This window comes from Melanerpes formicivorus, unplaced genomic scaffold (genome assembly GCF_026170545.1).
Source record: "Melanerpes formicivorus ecotype bairdi unplaced genomic scaffold, bMelFor1.0.p_v2 SCAF_164, whole genome shotgun sequence".
Lineage (NCBI taxonomy): Eukaryota > Metazoa > Chordata > Aves > Piciformes > Picidae > Melanerpes > Melanerpes formicivorus.
This window is the reverse complement of record NW_027142516.1, coordinates 566,283-578,516: the sequence shown is the minus strand read 5'-3', so window position 1 is coordinate 578,516 and position 12,234 is coordinate 566,283. Positions and strand designations below refer to the sequence as shown.

General features: G+C 67.2%; 1 protein-coding gene across 1 annotated transcript; it reads left to right on the top strand.

The window, feature by feature from the left end:
* The first annotated feature begins 9,876 nt into the window (after positions 1-9,876).
* On the top strand, positions 9,877-11,378 carry LOC137457266 (keratin-associated protein 10-5-like). The gene has a single exon (XM_068169100.1). The coding sequence runs from the start codon at positions 10,125-10,127 to the stop codon at positions 11,337-11,339; it is 1,215 nt and encodes a 404-aa protein (XP_068025201.1). The 5' UTR covers positions 9,877-10,124; the 3' UTR covers positions 11,340-11,378.
* The last annotated feature ends 856 nt before the right edge of the window (positions 11,379-12,234 follow it).

Here is a 12,234-nt window from a genome sequence, read left to right as displayed (position 1 = left end):
GCGGGAGGGGTCCTGAGCCCTGGAGAGAGAGCTGAGGAAGCTTCCACGCCTCGGGGGGGCTGCGGGAGGTGTCCTGAGCCCTGGAGAGAGAGCTGAGGAAGCTTCCACGCCTCGGGGGGGCTGCGGGAGGGGTCCTGAGCCCTGGAGGCAGAGCAGAGGAAGCTTCCACGCCTCGGGGGGGCTGCGGGAGGGGTCCTGAGCCCTGGAGAGAGAGCAGAGGAAGCTTCCACGCCTCGGGGGGGCTGCGGGAGGGGTCCTGAGCCCTGGAGACAGAGCAGAGGAAGCTTCCACGCCTCGGGGAGGCTGCGGGAGGGGTCCTGAGCCCTGGAGACAGAGCAGAGGAAGCTTCCACGCCTCGGGGAGGCTGCGGGAGGTGTCCTGAGCCCTGGAGACAGAGCAGAGGAAGCTTCCACGCCTCGGGGAGGCTGCGGGAGGTGTCCTGAGCCCTGGAGAGAGAGCAGAGGAAGCTTCCACGCCTCGGGGGTGCTGCGGGAGGGGTCCTGAGCCCTGGAGAGAGAGCAGAGGAAGCTTCCACGCCTCGGGGGTGCTGCGGGAGGGGTCCTGAGCCCTGGACACAGAGCAGAGGAAGCTTCCACGCCTCTGGGGGGCTGCGGGAGGGGTCCTGAGCCCTGGAGACAGAGCTGAGGAAGCTTCCACACCTCGGGGGGGCTGCGGGAGGTGTCCTGAGCCCTGGACACAGAGCAGAGGAAGCTTCCACACCTCGGGGGGGCTGCGGGAGGGGTCCTGAGCCCTGGAGGCAGAGCAGAGGAAGCTTCCACACCTCGGGGGGGCTGCGGGAGGGGTCCTGAGCCCTGGATAGAGAGAGAGCAGAGGAAGCTTCCACGCCTCGGGGGGGCTGCGGGAGGGGTCCTGAGCCCTGGAGAGAGAGCTGAGGAAGCTTCCACGCCTCGGGGGGGCTGCGGGAGGGGTCCTGAGCCATGGAGGCAGAGCAGAGGAAGCTTCCACACCTCGGGGGGGCTGCGGGAGGTGTCCTGAGCCCTGGAGAGAGAGCAGAGGAAGCTTCCACGCTCCGGGGGGGCTGCAGGAGGTGTCCTGAGCCCTGGAGAGAGAGCAGAGGAAGCTTCCACGCTCCGGGGGGGCTGCGGGAGGGGTCCTGAGCCCTGGAGGCAGAGCAGAGGAAGCTTCCACACCTCGGGGGGGCTGCGGGAGGGGTCCTGAGCCCTGGAGGCAGAGCAGAGGAAGCTTCCACACCTCGGGGGGGCTGCGGGAGGGGTCCTGAGCCCTGGACACAGAGCAGAGGAAGCTTCCACTCCTCGGGGGGGCTGCGGGAGGGGTCCTGAGCCCTGGATAGAGAGCAGAGGAAGCTTCCACGCCTCGGGGGGGCTGCGGGAGGGGTCCTGAGCCCTGGAGACAGAGCAGAGGAAGCTTCCACGCCTCGGGGAGGCTGCGGGAGGGGTCCTGAGCCCTGGAGAGAGAGCAGAGGAAGCTTCCACTCCTCGGGGGGGCTGCGGGAGGGGTCCTGAGCCCTGGAGGCAGAGCAGAGGAAGCTTCCACACCTCGGGGGGGGCTGCGGGAGGGGTCCTGAGCCCTGGACACAGAGCAGAGGAAGCTTCCACTCCTCGGGGGGGCTGCGGGAGGGGTCCTGAGCCCTGGATAGAGAGCAGAGGAAGCTTCCACGCCTCGGGGGGGCTGCGGGAGGGGTCCTGAGCCCTGGACACAGAGCAGAGGAAGCTTCCACTCCTCGGGGGGGCTGCGGGAGGGGTCCTGAGCCCTGGACACAGAGCAGAGGAAGCTTCCACTCCTCGGGGGGGCTGCGGGAGGGGTCCTGAGCCATGGAGGCAGAGCAGAGGAAGCTTCCACACCTCGGGGGGGCTGCGGGAGGGGTCCTGAGCCATGGAGGCAGAGCAGAGGAAGCTTCCACACCTCGGGGGGGCTGCGGGAGGGGTCCTGAGCCCTGGAGAGAGAGCAGAGGAAGCTTCCACGCTCCGGGGAGGCTGCGGGAGGGGTCCTGAGCCCTGGAGACAGAGCAGAGGAAGCTTCCACGCTCCGGGGGGGCTGCGGGAGGGGTCCTGAGCCCTGGAGAGAGAGCAGAGGAAGCTTCCACGCTCCGGGGGGGCTGCGGGAGGGGTCCTGAGCCCTGGACACAGAGCAGAGGAAGCTTCCACGCCTCGGGGGGGCTGCGGGAGGGGTCCTGAGCCCTGGACACAGAGCAGAGGAAGCTTCCACGCCTCGGGGGGGCTGCGGGAGTGGTCCTGAGCCCTGGACACAGAGCAGAGGAAGCTTCCACACCTCGGGGGGGCTGCGGGAGGGGTCCTGAGCCCTGGACACACAGCAGAGGAAGCTTCCACACCTCGGGGGGGCTGCGGGAGGGGTCCTGAGCCCTGGCGAGAGGGCAGAGGAAGCTTCGACACCTCGGGGGGGCTGCGGGAGGGGTCCTGAGCCATGGAGGCAGAGCAGAGGAAGCTTCCACACCTCGGGGGGGCTGCGGGAGGTGTCCTGAGCCCTGGACACAGAGCAGAGGAAGCTTCCACACCTCGGGGGGGCTGCGGGAGGGGTCCTGAGCCCTGGAGACAGAGCAGAGGAAGCTTCCACACCTCGGGGGGGCTGCGGGAGGGGTCCTGAGCCCTGGAGACAGAGCAGAGGAAGCTTCTACGCTCCGGGGGGGCTGCGGGAGGTGTCCTGAGCCCTGGAGAGAGAGCAGAGGAAGCTTCCACGCCTCGGGGGGGCTGCGGGAGGGGTCCTGAGCCCTGGAGACAGAGCAGAGGAAGCTTCCACACCTCGGGGGGGCTGCGGGAGGGGTCCTGAGCCCTGGAGGCAGAGCAGAGGAAGCTTCCACGCCTCGGGGAGGCTGCGGGAGGTGTCCTGAGCCCTGAACACAGAGCAGAGGAAGCTTCCACGCCTCGGGGGGGCTGCGGGAGGGGTCCTGAGCCCTGGATAGAGAGCTGAGGAAGCTTCCATACCTCGGGGGGGCTGCGGGAGGGGTCCTGAGCCCTGGAGACAGAGCAGAGGAAGCTTCCACACCTCGGGGAGGCTGCGGGAGGGGTCCTGAGCCCTGGAGAGAGAGCAGAGGAAGCTTCCACGCTCCGGGGGGGCTGCGGGAGGGGTCCTGAGCCCTGGACACAGAGCAGAGGAAGCTTCCACGCCTCGGGGGGGCTGCGGGAGGGGTCCTGAGCCCTGGATAGAGAGCTGAGGAAGCTTCCATACCTCGGGGGGGCTGCGGGAGGGGTCCTGAGCCCTGGAGACAGAGCAGAGGAAGCTTCCACACCTCGGGGAGGCTGCGGGAGGGGTCCTGAGCCCTGGAGAGAGAGCAGAGGAAGCTTCCACGCTCCGGGGGGGCTGCGGGAGGGGTCCTGAGCCCTGGACACAGAGCAGAGGAAGCTTCCACGCCTCGGGGGGGCTGCGGGAGGGGTCCTGAGCCCTGGCAAGAGAGCTGAGGAAGCTTCCACGCCTCGGGGGGGCTGCAGGAGGGGTCCTGAGCCCTGGACACAGAGCAGAGGAAGCTTCCACGCTCCGGGGGGGCTGCGGGAGGGGTCCTGAGCCCTGGACACAGAGCTGAGGAAGCTTCCACGCCTCGGGGGGGCTGCGGGAGGTGTCCTGAGCCCTGGATAGAGAGAGAGCAGAGGAAGCTTCCATACCTCGGGGGGGCTGCGGGAGGTGTCCTGGGCCCTGGATAGAGAGCAGAAGAAGCTTCCACGCCTCGGGGGGGCTGCGGGAGGGGTCCTGAGCCCTGGATAGAGAGCAGAGGAAGCTTCCACACCTCGGGGGGGCTGCGGGAGGGGTCCTGAGCCCTGGACACAGAGCAGAGGAAGCTTCCACGCTCCGGGGGGGCTGCGGGAGGGGTCCTGAGCCCTGGAGAGAGAGCAGAGGAAGCTTCCACGCCTCGGGGGGGCTGCGGGAGGGGTCCTGAGCCCTGGACACAGAGCTGAGGAAGCTTCCACGCCTCGGGGGGGTGGCCACGGGGGGGCAGAGGTTTGAAACGAGAGCAGATTTAGGTCGGGGGCGAGGAGCCAGCTGTGCACCCCGAGGGGTGGTGGAGCGCCGGGGCAGGCTGCCCAGGGAGGGGGTGGAGGCTCCAGCCCTGCAGGTACTGCAGGTCAGGCTCTGAGCAGCCTGCTCCGGTGGAGGATGTCCCTGCTGGCTGCAGGGGGTTGGCCTGGGTGGACCTTTGGAGGTCCCTTCCAACCCCTCCAAGCCACCCCGTGGTGCTCTGAGAGCTCTGTGCCTGGCTGAGGCTGCAGGAAGCCAGAGAGGTCTCTGCCCCAAGGTGGCTCCTGGCCACGCTGCTGCCTTGCTTCTTCCACCTCCTGCTTTGTTTCCCCTGGGCCCATCTCTGGGGCAGGCAGCAGCTTCACATTCCTGCTGCCTTGGCTCAGCCTCCAAACCCCTTGCAGGCTGAGGAGGATCCTGTGCATTCCTCCCTTATTAAAGGGAAGGTGCTGGATGCCCTCAGGCCTCTCCTGGCAGCTCCTGCAGGATGCTCTGCAGCTTCCTCCTCCCGAGTGCCACAGCCCTGCTTTAGCTTCCTCTTTCCCACCCTCACCTCCTGCTGTTTCCCTGCCTGAGTCAGGCCTGGGATAGGGGCACAGGAGAGGCTCTAGGCTGCCAACCCCAGCAGGGCAGGGCTGCAGGAAGGGCAGGAAGGGGCTGCAGGCAGGGCATGGAGAGAGGATGGCAGCAGCAGCAGCAGCTCCCATTTGTGAGAGGCACTGTGAGAGCAAAGCACTCAGCAGTGGAAGCCTCCAGAGCTGAAGTGGAGCCTGCCTGGGCTGCTGGGGGGGGGGGGTTTGGTTGCTGACCCCCTGGCCATGGGCACAGGAAAGCTCTGGCCAGCCCTGCAGGGGCTTCAGACTATCCCCACCACCACCTGCTGCCCCTGAGCACAGCCTCTGATAAGAAGCTGACTCATGGAGAAAGTCCAAGCACAAGGCCCAGAGGGAGTTTGTCTGCCCCTTGCTGCTGCCAGCTGAGCCTCTTGTGCAAGAGCTGCCACCAGAGGTGGCTGTGGCTCACCCCAGAGTCACTGCATGGGGCTGTCCCCACGGCTCTGCTGGCAGCTGACTGCCTTGGCACCCTGTGGGCAGCAGGACACCACCAGAGGCTGCTGCCCACAGCTCCCTGAGCCAAGCACTGAGGTTCTTCACCCTCCCCAGGGGTGACTGAGAGCTTCTGGTCCTCCCCAGAGCTCCCTGAGCCAAGCACTGAGGTTCTTCACCCTCCCCAGGGGTGACTGAGAGCTTCTGGTCCTCCCCAGAGCTCCCTGAGCCAAGCACTGAGGTTCTTCACCATCCCCAGGGGTGACTGAGAGCTTCTGGTCCTCTCCAGAGCTCCCTGAGGTTCTTCACCCACCCCAGGGGGGATTGAGCTCCACTGAGAGCTCTTGGTCCTCCTCAGAGCTCCCTGGAGAGGACCAGGAGCTCTCAGCAGAGCTCAGTCACCCCTGGGCCGGGTGAAGAACCTCAGGGAGCTCTGAAGAGGACCAGAAGCTCTCAGTAGAGCTCAGTCACCTCCTGGGGAGGGTGAAGAACCTCAGTGCTTGGCTCAGGGAGCTCAGGGGAGGACCAGGAGCTGTCAGCAGAGCTCAGTCCCCCCCTGGGGAGGGTGAAGAACCTCAGTGCTTGGCTCAGGAAGCTCTGAAGAGGACCAGGAGGTCTCAGCAGAGCTCAGTCCCCCCCTGGGGAGGGTGAAGAACCTCAGTGCTTGGCTCAGGGAGCTCTGGGGAGGACCAGGAGCTGTCAGCAGAGCTCAGTCACCCCTGGGGAGGGTGAAGAACCTCAGGGAGCTCTGGGGAGGACCAGGAGGTCTCAGCAGAGCTCAGTCCCCCCCTGGGATGGTGAAGAACCTCAGTGCTTGGCTCAGGGAGCTCTAAGGAGGACCAGGAGCTGTCAGCAGAGCTCAGTCACCCCTGGGGAGGGTGAAGAACCTTAGGGAGCTGTGGGGAGGACCAGGAGCTCTCAGTAGAGCTCAGTCCCCCCTGGGATGGTGAAGAACCTTAGGGAGCTCTGGGGAGGACCAGGAGGTCTCAGCAGAGCTCAGTCCCCTCCCTGGGGATGGTGAAGAACCTTAGGGAGCTCTGGGGAGGACCAGGAGGTCTCAGCAGAGCTCAGTCCCCTCCCTGGGGATGGTGAAGAACCTCAGTGCTTGGCTCAGGGAGCTCTGAAGAGGACCAGAAGCTCTCAGCAGAGCTCAGTCACCTCCTGGGGAGGGTGAAAAACCTCAGGGAGCTCTGAAGAGGACCAGAAGCTCTCAGCAGAGCTCAGTCACCTCCTGGGCTGGATGAAGAACCTCAGGGAGCTCTGGGGAGGACCAGGAGGTCTCAGCAGAGCTCAGTCCCCCCCTGGGGAGGGTGAAGAACCTCAGTGCTTGGCTCAGGGAGCTCTGGGGAGGACCAGGAGCTGTCAGCAGAGCTCAGTCACTCCTGGGGAGGGTGAAGAACCTCAGTGCTTGGCTCAGGGAGCTCTGGGGAGGACCAGGAGCTGTCAGCAGAGCTCAATCACTCCTGGGATGGTGAAGAACCTCAGTGCTTGGCCCAGGGAGCTCTGGGGAGGACCAGGAGCTGTCAGTGGAGCTCAGTCACCTCCTGGGGTGGATAAAGAACCTCAGGGAGCTCTGGGGAGGACCAGGAGCTGTCAGCAGAGCTCAGTCCCCCCTCTGGGGAGGGTGAAGAACCTCAGGGAGCTCTGGGGAGGACCAGGAGGTCTCAGCAGAGCTCAGTACCCCCCTGGGGAGGGTGAAGAACCTCAGTGCTTGGCTCAGGGAGCTCTGGGGAGGACCAGGAGCTGTCAGTAGAGCTCAGTCACCTCCTGGGGAGGGTGAAGAACCTCAGGGAGCTCTGGGGAGGACCAGGAGCTGTCAGCAGAGCTCAGTCCCCCCTGGGCTGGGTGGGAAGAGGCTGAGCAGTGCCATGGCCTCGCTTCTGGGGGGGGGGGGGCACAAAGACCTTTGGAGGGACCTGGCTGCAGCTGGGGCTCTGGAAGGCTGCAGCTGGGGCTCTGGAAGGCCACAGCTGGCTGCAGAAGCCCTGGGGCAGGGCTGCTGCCTCTGCGAATTCCATGCAGGCTTCCCGTGCCGGAGAGGCTTCCCGGGAGGTTAATTGCTGCTGCCGCTCTCCTCCTCATCCTCAGGGATGAAGCCCAACCCCCTGCCCGGCCCGGCCCGGCCCGGCCCGGTGGGGGGAAGGGTTGCAGCCGGGAGAGCTCCGGGCAGGGCTGGTGGCTGCCTCGCAGCTCCCAGGCTCCTCCAGCGGCTCTATAAAAGGTTCTCCTCCCAGCAGCGCTCAGTGGCCGCGGCACAAAGTTGTCCTCGCCGGGGAGCTGAGTGAGTCTGGCTCCGGCTCCGGCTCCGGCTCCGGCTCGGGCTCTGCCCCCGCGGGGCTGGGGGCTCTGGGAGCTCTAGGGGGGCTGGGGGCTCTGGGGGGTCTGGGAGCTCTAGGGGGGCTGGAGGGTCCTGGGGGGTCTGGGAGCTCTAGGGGGGCTGGAGGGTCCTGGGGGGTCTGGGAGCTCTAGGGGGGCTGGAGGGTCCTGGGGGGTCTGGGAGCTCTAGGGGGGCTGGGGGCTCTGGGGTCTCTGTGGGGTCTGGGAGCTCGGGGGGTCTCTGGGGGCTCTAGGGTGGCTGGAGGGTCCTGGGGGGGTCTGGGAGCTCTGGGGGGGTCTGGGAGCTCTAGGGGGGCTGGGGGCTCTGGGAGCCCTGGGGGGTCTGGGAGCTCTAGGGGGGCTGGAGGGTCCTGGGGGTTCTAGGAGCTCTGGGGGGTCTCTGGGAGCTCTAGGGGGGCTGGGGGCTCTGGGGTCTCTGCAGGGTCTGGGAGCTCGGGGGGTCTCTGGGGGCTCTAGGGGGGCTGGAGGGTCCTGGGGTCTCTGGGAGCTCTGGGGGGCTGGGGGCTCTGGGGTCTCTGCAGGATCTGGGAGCTCTGGGGGGTCTCTGGGAGCTCTAGGGGGGCTGGGGGCTCTGGGGTCTCTGCGGGGTCTGGGAGCTCGGGGGGTCTCTGGGATCTCTAGGGGAGCTGGGGGCTCTGGGGGTTCTGGGGGCTCTGGGAGCTCTAGGGGGTCTGGGGGCCCTGGAGGGTCTGGGATCTCTAGGGGGGCTGGGGGCTCTGGGAGCTCTGGGGGGGGTCTGGGAGCTCTAGGGGTGCTGGGGGGGTCTGGGGGCTCTGGGAGTTCTGGGGGGGGCTGGGAGCTCTAGGGGGGCTGGGGGGTCCTGGGGGGTCTGGGAGCTCTAGGGGGGCTGGGGGGGTCTGGGGGGTCTATGGGCTCTAGGGGTTCTGGGAGTGCTGAGGGGGTCAGGGAGCTCTGGGGGGCTCTGGGGGCTCTGGGAGCTCTAGGGGGGCTGGGGCGGGCTGGGGGCTCTAGGGGCTCTGGGGAGTCTGGGACCTCTGGGGGTCTGGGAGCTCTGGGGGTCTCTAGGGGCTCTGTTAGCTCGGGGGGGTCTGGGAGCTCAGGGGGCTCGGGGGGGGTGGTGGGGCTCTGAGGACCCTGGGGGCTGCTGCTGCTTTTGTCACCTGTAGAGGAAATGAGCTGTGGGGAAAGCCCTTAAATGGGGTGGGGGGGAGTGAGGGGGTGAGCATCCCGGGGGGGTGAGCATCCCGGGGGGGGTGGGCATCCCGGGGGGGGTGAGCATCCCGGGGGGGTGAGCATCCCGGGGGGGAGGGCATCCCGGGGGGGTGAGCATCCTAGGGTGGGCATCCCGGGGGGGGTGGGCATCCCGGGGGGGTGAGCATCCTAGGGTGGGCATCCCGGGGGGGTGAGCATCCCGCAGAGGTTTAGGGGCTGGGTTCCCTCACCCTGACCTGTGCCACGCTGCAGGGTGCTGAGGTGGCTTTGAGAGCATGGCACAAGGGGCAGCTGGCCCTGGCACCCAAAGGAGCAGCAGGAGCAGGGAGAGCTCCGTCGGGTTCCCCTCTCAAGGCTTCCCTCCTCCTCCTCTTCCTCCTCCTCTTCCTCCTCTCCCTTCCAGTCCTGCCAAAGCCTCACCACGATGCGGTGCTGCCTCCACCACAGCCTCCCCCCGGCCTGCCAGGACACTGTGCCCACCAAGTGCCCACTGCTGTACCCTGCCAGACACCCAGCACTGCCCTCCTGGCACTCCATGCTCTGCATCTCCCAGCGTGTGCCCCCCTGGGCCCCCTTGCAGCAGCTGATGCCCTCCAGCCTGTGCCAGCAGTGTGTGCCCCCCTGCACCTCCCTGCAGCAGCTGATGCCCTCCAGCCTGTGCCAGCAGCCTGTGCCCCCCTGCACCTCCCTGCAGCAGCTGATGCCCTCCAGCCTGTGCCAGCAGTGTGTGCCCCCCTGCACCTCCCTGCAGCAGCTGATGCCCTCCAGCCTGTGCCAGCAGCCTGTGCCCCCCTGCACCTCCCTGCAGCAGCTGATGCCCTCCACCCTGTGCCAGCAGCCTGTGCCCCCCTGCACCTCCCTGCAGCAGCTGATGCCCTCCAGCCTGTGCCAGCAGCCTGTGCCCCACTGCGCCCCCCCTGAAGCAGCTGATGCCCTCCAGCCTGTGCCAGCAGCCTGTGCCCCCCTGCACCTCCCTGCAGCAGCTGATGCCCTCCTGCCTGTGCCAGCAGCCTGTGCCCCCCTGCGCCCCCCGGCAGCAGCCCCTGCCCGAGCGTGTGCCCCAGGGCACCCCGCAGCAGCCCTCTGTGCCCCTCTGCGTCGGCAGCTGCGTGCCCCGCTGGCACCGTGCCCCCGCGGGGCTGTCGCAGGAGCTGCGTGTGACCGAGGGGGTGCCCCAGCCGCGCTGTGCCAGCCGGGGGCCCCCGCGGCAGCGCTGTGCCACCGAGGGGGCGCTGCGGCGGCGTGCGGCGGCCGGGAGCGCGCCCGCCGGCCCCCCCCCGGCAGCAGGGCGGCACCAGACCCGTGCCCCCCGGCGTGCCCCAGCGGCCCTGCCCCGCCAGGGGCGTCCCGCAGCAGCGAGGTGCCACCAAGGGTGTCCCCCGGGGGCGTCTGCCCGCCCCCAGCCCCCGGCAGTGTGCCCCCGGCAGCGTGCCCGGCTGCGGCTCCTGCCAGCCTGCCAGCGCTGGCGCCCCCCAGCGGCCCTGTGCCACCCCCTGTGTGCCACAGCAGCAGGGTGCTAGCAAGGGCCTGCCCCAGCAGTGTGCCACCAGGTGTGCCCCTCAGGAGTGTGCCACCCAGTGTGTGCCAGAGCTGTGTCTGACCAAGTGTGTGCCCCAGCACATGTGTGCCACCCAGTGTGTGCCAGAGCTGTGTGCCACCCAGTGTGTGCCACAGCAGCAGGGTGCCAGCAAGGGCCTGCCCCAGCAGTGTGCCACCAGGTGTGCCACTCAGGAGTGTGCCACCCAGTGTGTGCCAGAGCTGTGTGCCACCCAGTGTGCCCCAGAGCTGTGTGTCACCCAGTGTGTGCCCCAGCAGATGTGTGCCACCAGGTGTGCCACTCAGGAGTGTGCCACCCAGTGTGCGCCAGAGCTGTGTCTGACCAAGTGTGTGCCCCAGCAGCAGTGTGCCACCAGGTGTGTGCCACAGCAGCAGGGTGCCAGCAAGGGCCTGCCCCAGCAGTGTGCCACCAGGTGTGCCCCTCAGGAGTGTGCCACCCAGTGTGTGCCAGAGCTGTGTGTGACCAAGTGTGTGCCCCAGAGGCAGTGTGCCACCCAGATGTGTGCCACCTGCTGTGTGCCAGAGCTGTGTGTGACCAGGTGTGTGCCCCAGAGGCAGTGTGCCACCCAGATGTGTGCCACCTGCTGTGTGCCAGAGCTGTGTGTGACCAGGTGTGCCCCTCAGGAGTGTGTCACCCAGTGTGTGCCCCAGCAGTGTGCCACCCAGTGTGCCCCAGAGCTGTGTGTGACCAAGTGTGTGCCCCAGCACATGTGTGCCACCCAGTGTGTGCCACAGCAGCAGTGTACCACCAAGTGTGCCCCTCAGGAATGTGCCACCAAGTGTGCCCCAGAGCTGTCTGTGACCAGGTGTGCCCCTCAGGAGTGTGTCACCCAGTGTGTGCCCCAGCAGATGTGTGCCACCCAGTGTGCCCCAGAGCTGTGTGTGACCAAATGTGTCCCTCAGAGGCAGCGTGCCACCCAGTGTACCCCAGAGCTGTGTGCCAACCAGTGTGTGCCAGAGCTGTGTGTGACCAGGTGTGCCCCTCAGGAGTGTGTCACCCAGTGTGTGCCCCAGCAGATGTGTGCCACCCAGCGTGCCCCAGAGCTGTGTGTGACCAAGTGTGTGCCCCAGCAGATGTGTGCCACCAAGTGTGTGCCCCAGCAGTGTGCCACCCAGTGTGCCCCAGAGCTGTGTGTGACCAAGTGTGTGCCCCAGCAGATGTGTGTCACCCAATGTGTGCCCCAGCAGTGTGCCACCCAGTGTGCCCCAGAGCTGTCTGTGACCAAGTGTGTGCCCCTCAGGAGTGTGTCACCCAGTGTGCCCCAGAGCTGTCTGTGACCCAGTGTGCCCCCCAGCAGTGTGCCCCCCAGCAGCAGTGCCAGGCAGGAGCAGTGAAGCTCTCCAGCCACTCCAAGAGGTACTGCTCAGCACCCAAGGGACCCTGGCAGGAGGCACCCAAGGGGCCCTGGCAGGAGGCACCCAAGAGACCCTGGCAGGAGGCACCCAAGGGGCCCTGGCAGGAGGCACCCAAGAGACCCTGGCAGGAGGCACCCAAGGGACCATGGCAGGAGGCACCCAAGGGACCTTGGCAGGAGGTACCCAAGGGGCCCTGGCAGGAGGTACCCAAGGGACCCTGGCAGGAGGCACCCAAGAGACCCTGGCAGGAGGCACCCAAGGGACCTTGGCAGGAGGTACCCAAGGGACCCTGGCAGGAGGCACCCAAGGGACCCTGGCAGGAGGTACCCAAGAGACCTTGGCAGGAGGCAGCACCCTGAGGGCAGGTCCATGGCAGGAGGCTGAGGTCACCTCTGAGGCTCTTTCCTTCCTCTCCTCCCTGCTGGCACAAAGGTCACCTCCAAGGGGCACAAAATTCACCTCCAAGGGGCACAAAGGTCACCTCCAAGGGGCACAAAATTCACCTCCAAGGGGCACAAAGGTGGCCCCCAAGAGGCACAAAGGTGACCCCCAAGGGGCACCCCCAAGGGGAACAAAGGTCACCTCCAAGGGGCACAAAGGTGACCTTTAGGAGGCATCCCCAAGGGGCACAAAGGGCACCTACAAGAGGCACAAAGGTCACCTCCAAGGGGCACAAAATTCACCCCCAAGGGGCACCCCCAAGGGGTACAAAGGTGACCTCCAAGGGGCACCTCCAAGAGGCACAAAGGTCACCTCCAAGGGGCACAGAGGTGACCCCCCAAGGGGCACAGAGGTGACCTCCAAGGGGCACAAAGGT

Bases quoted from the DNA above. Each gene is read 5' to 3' on its own strand.
- LOC137457266 (XM_068169100.1), top strand. From the start codon at position 10,125: ATGTGTGCCACCCAGTGTGTGCCAGAGCTGTGTGCCACCCAGTGTGTG.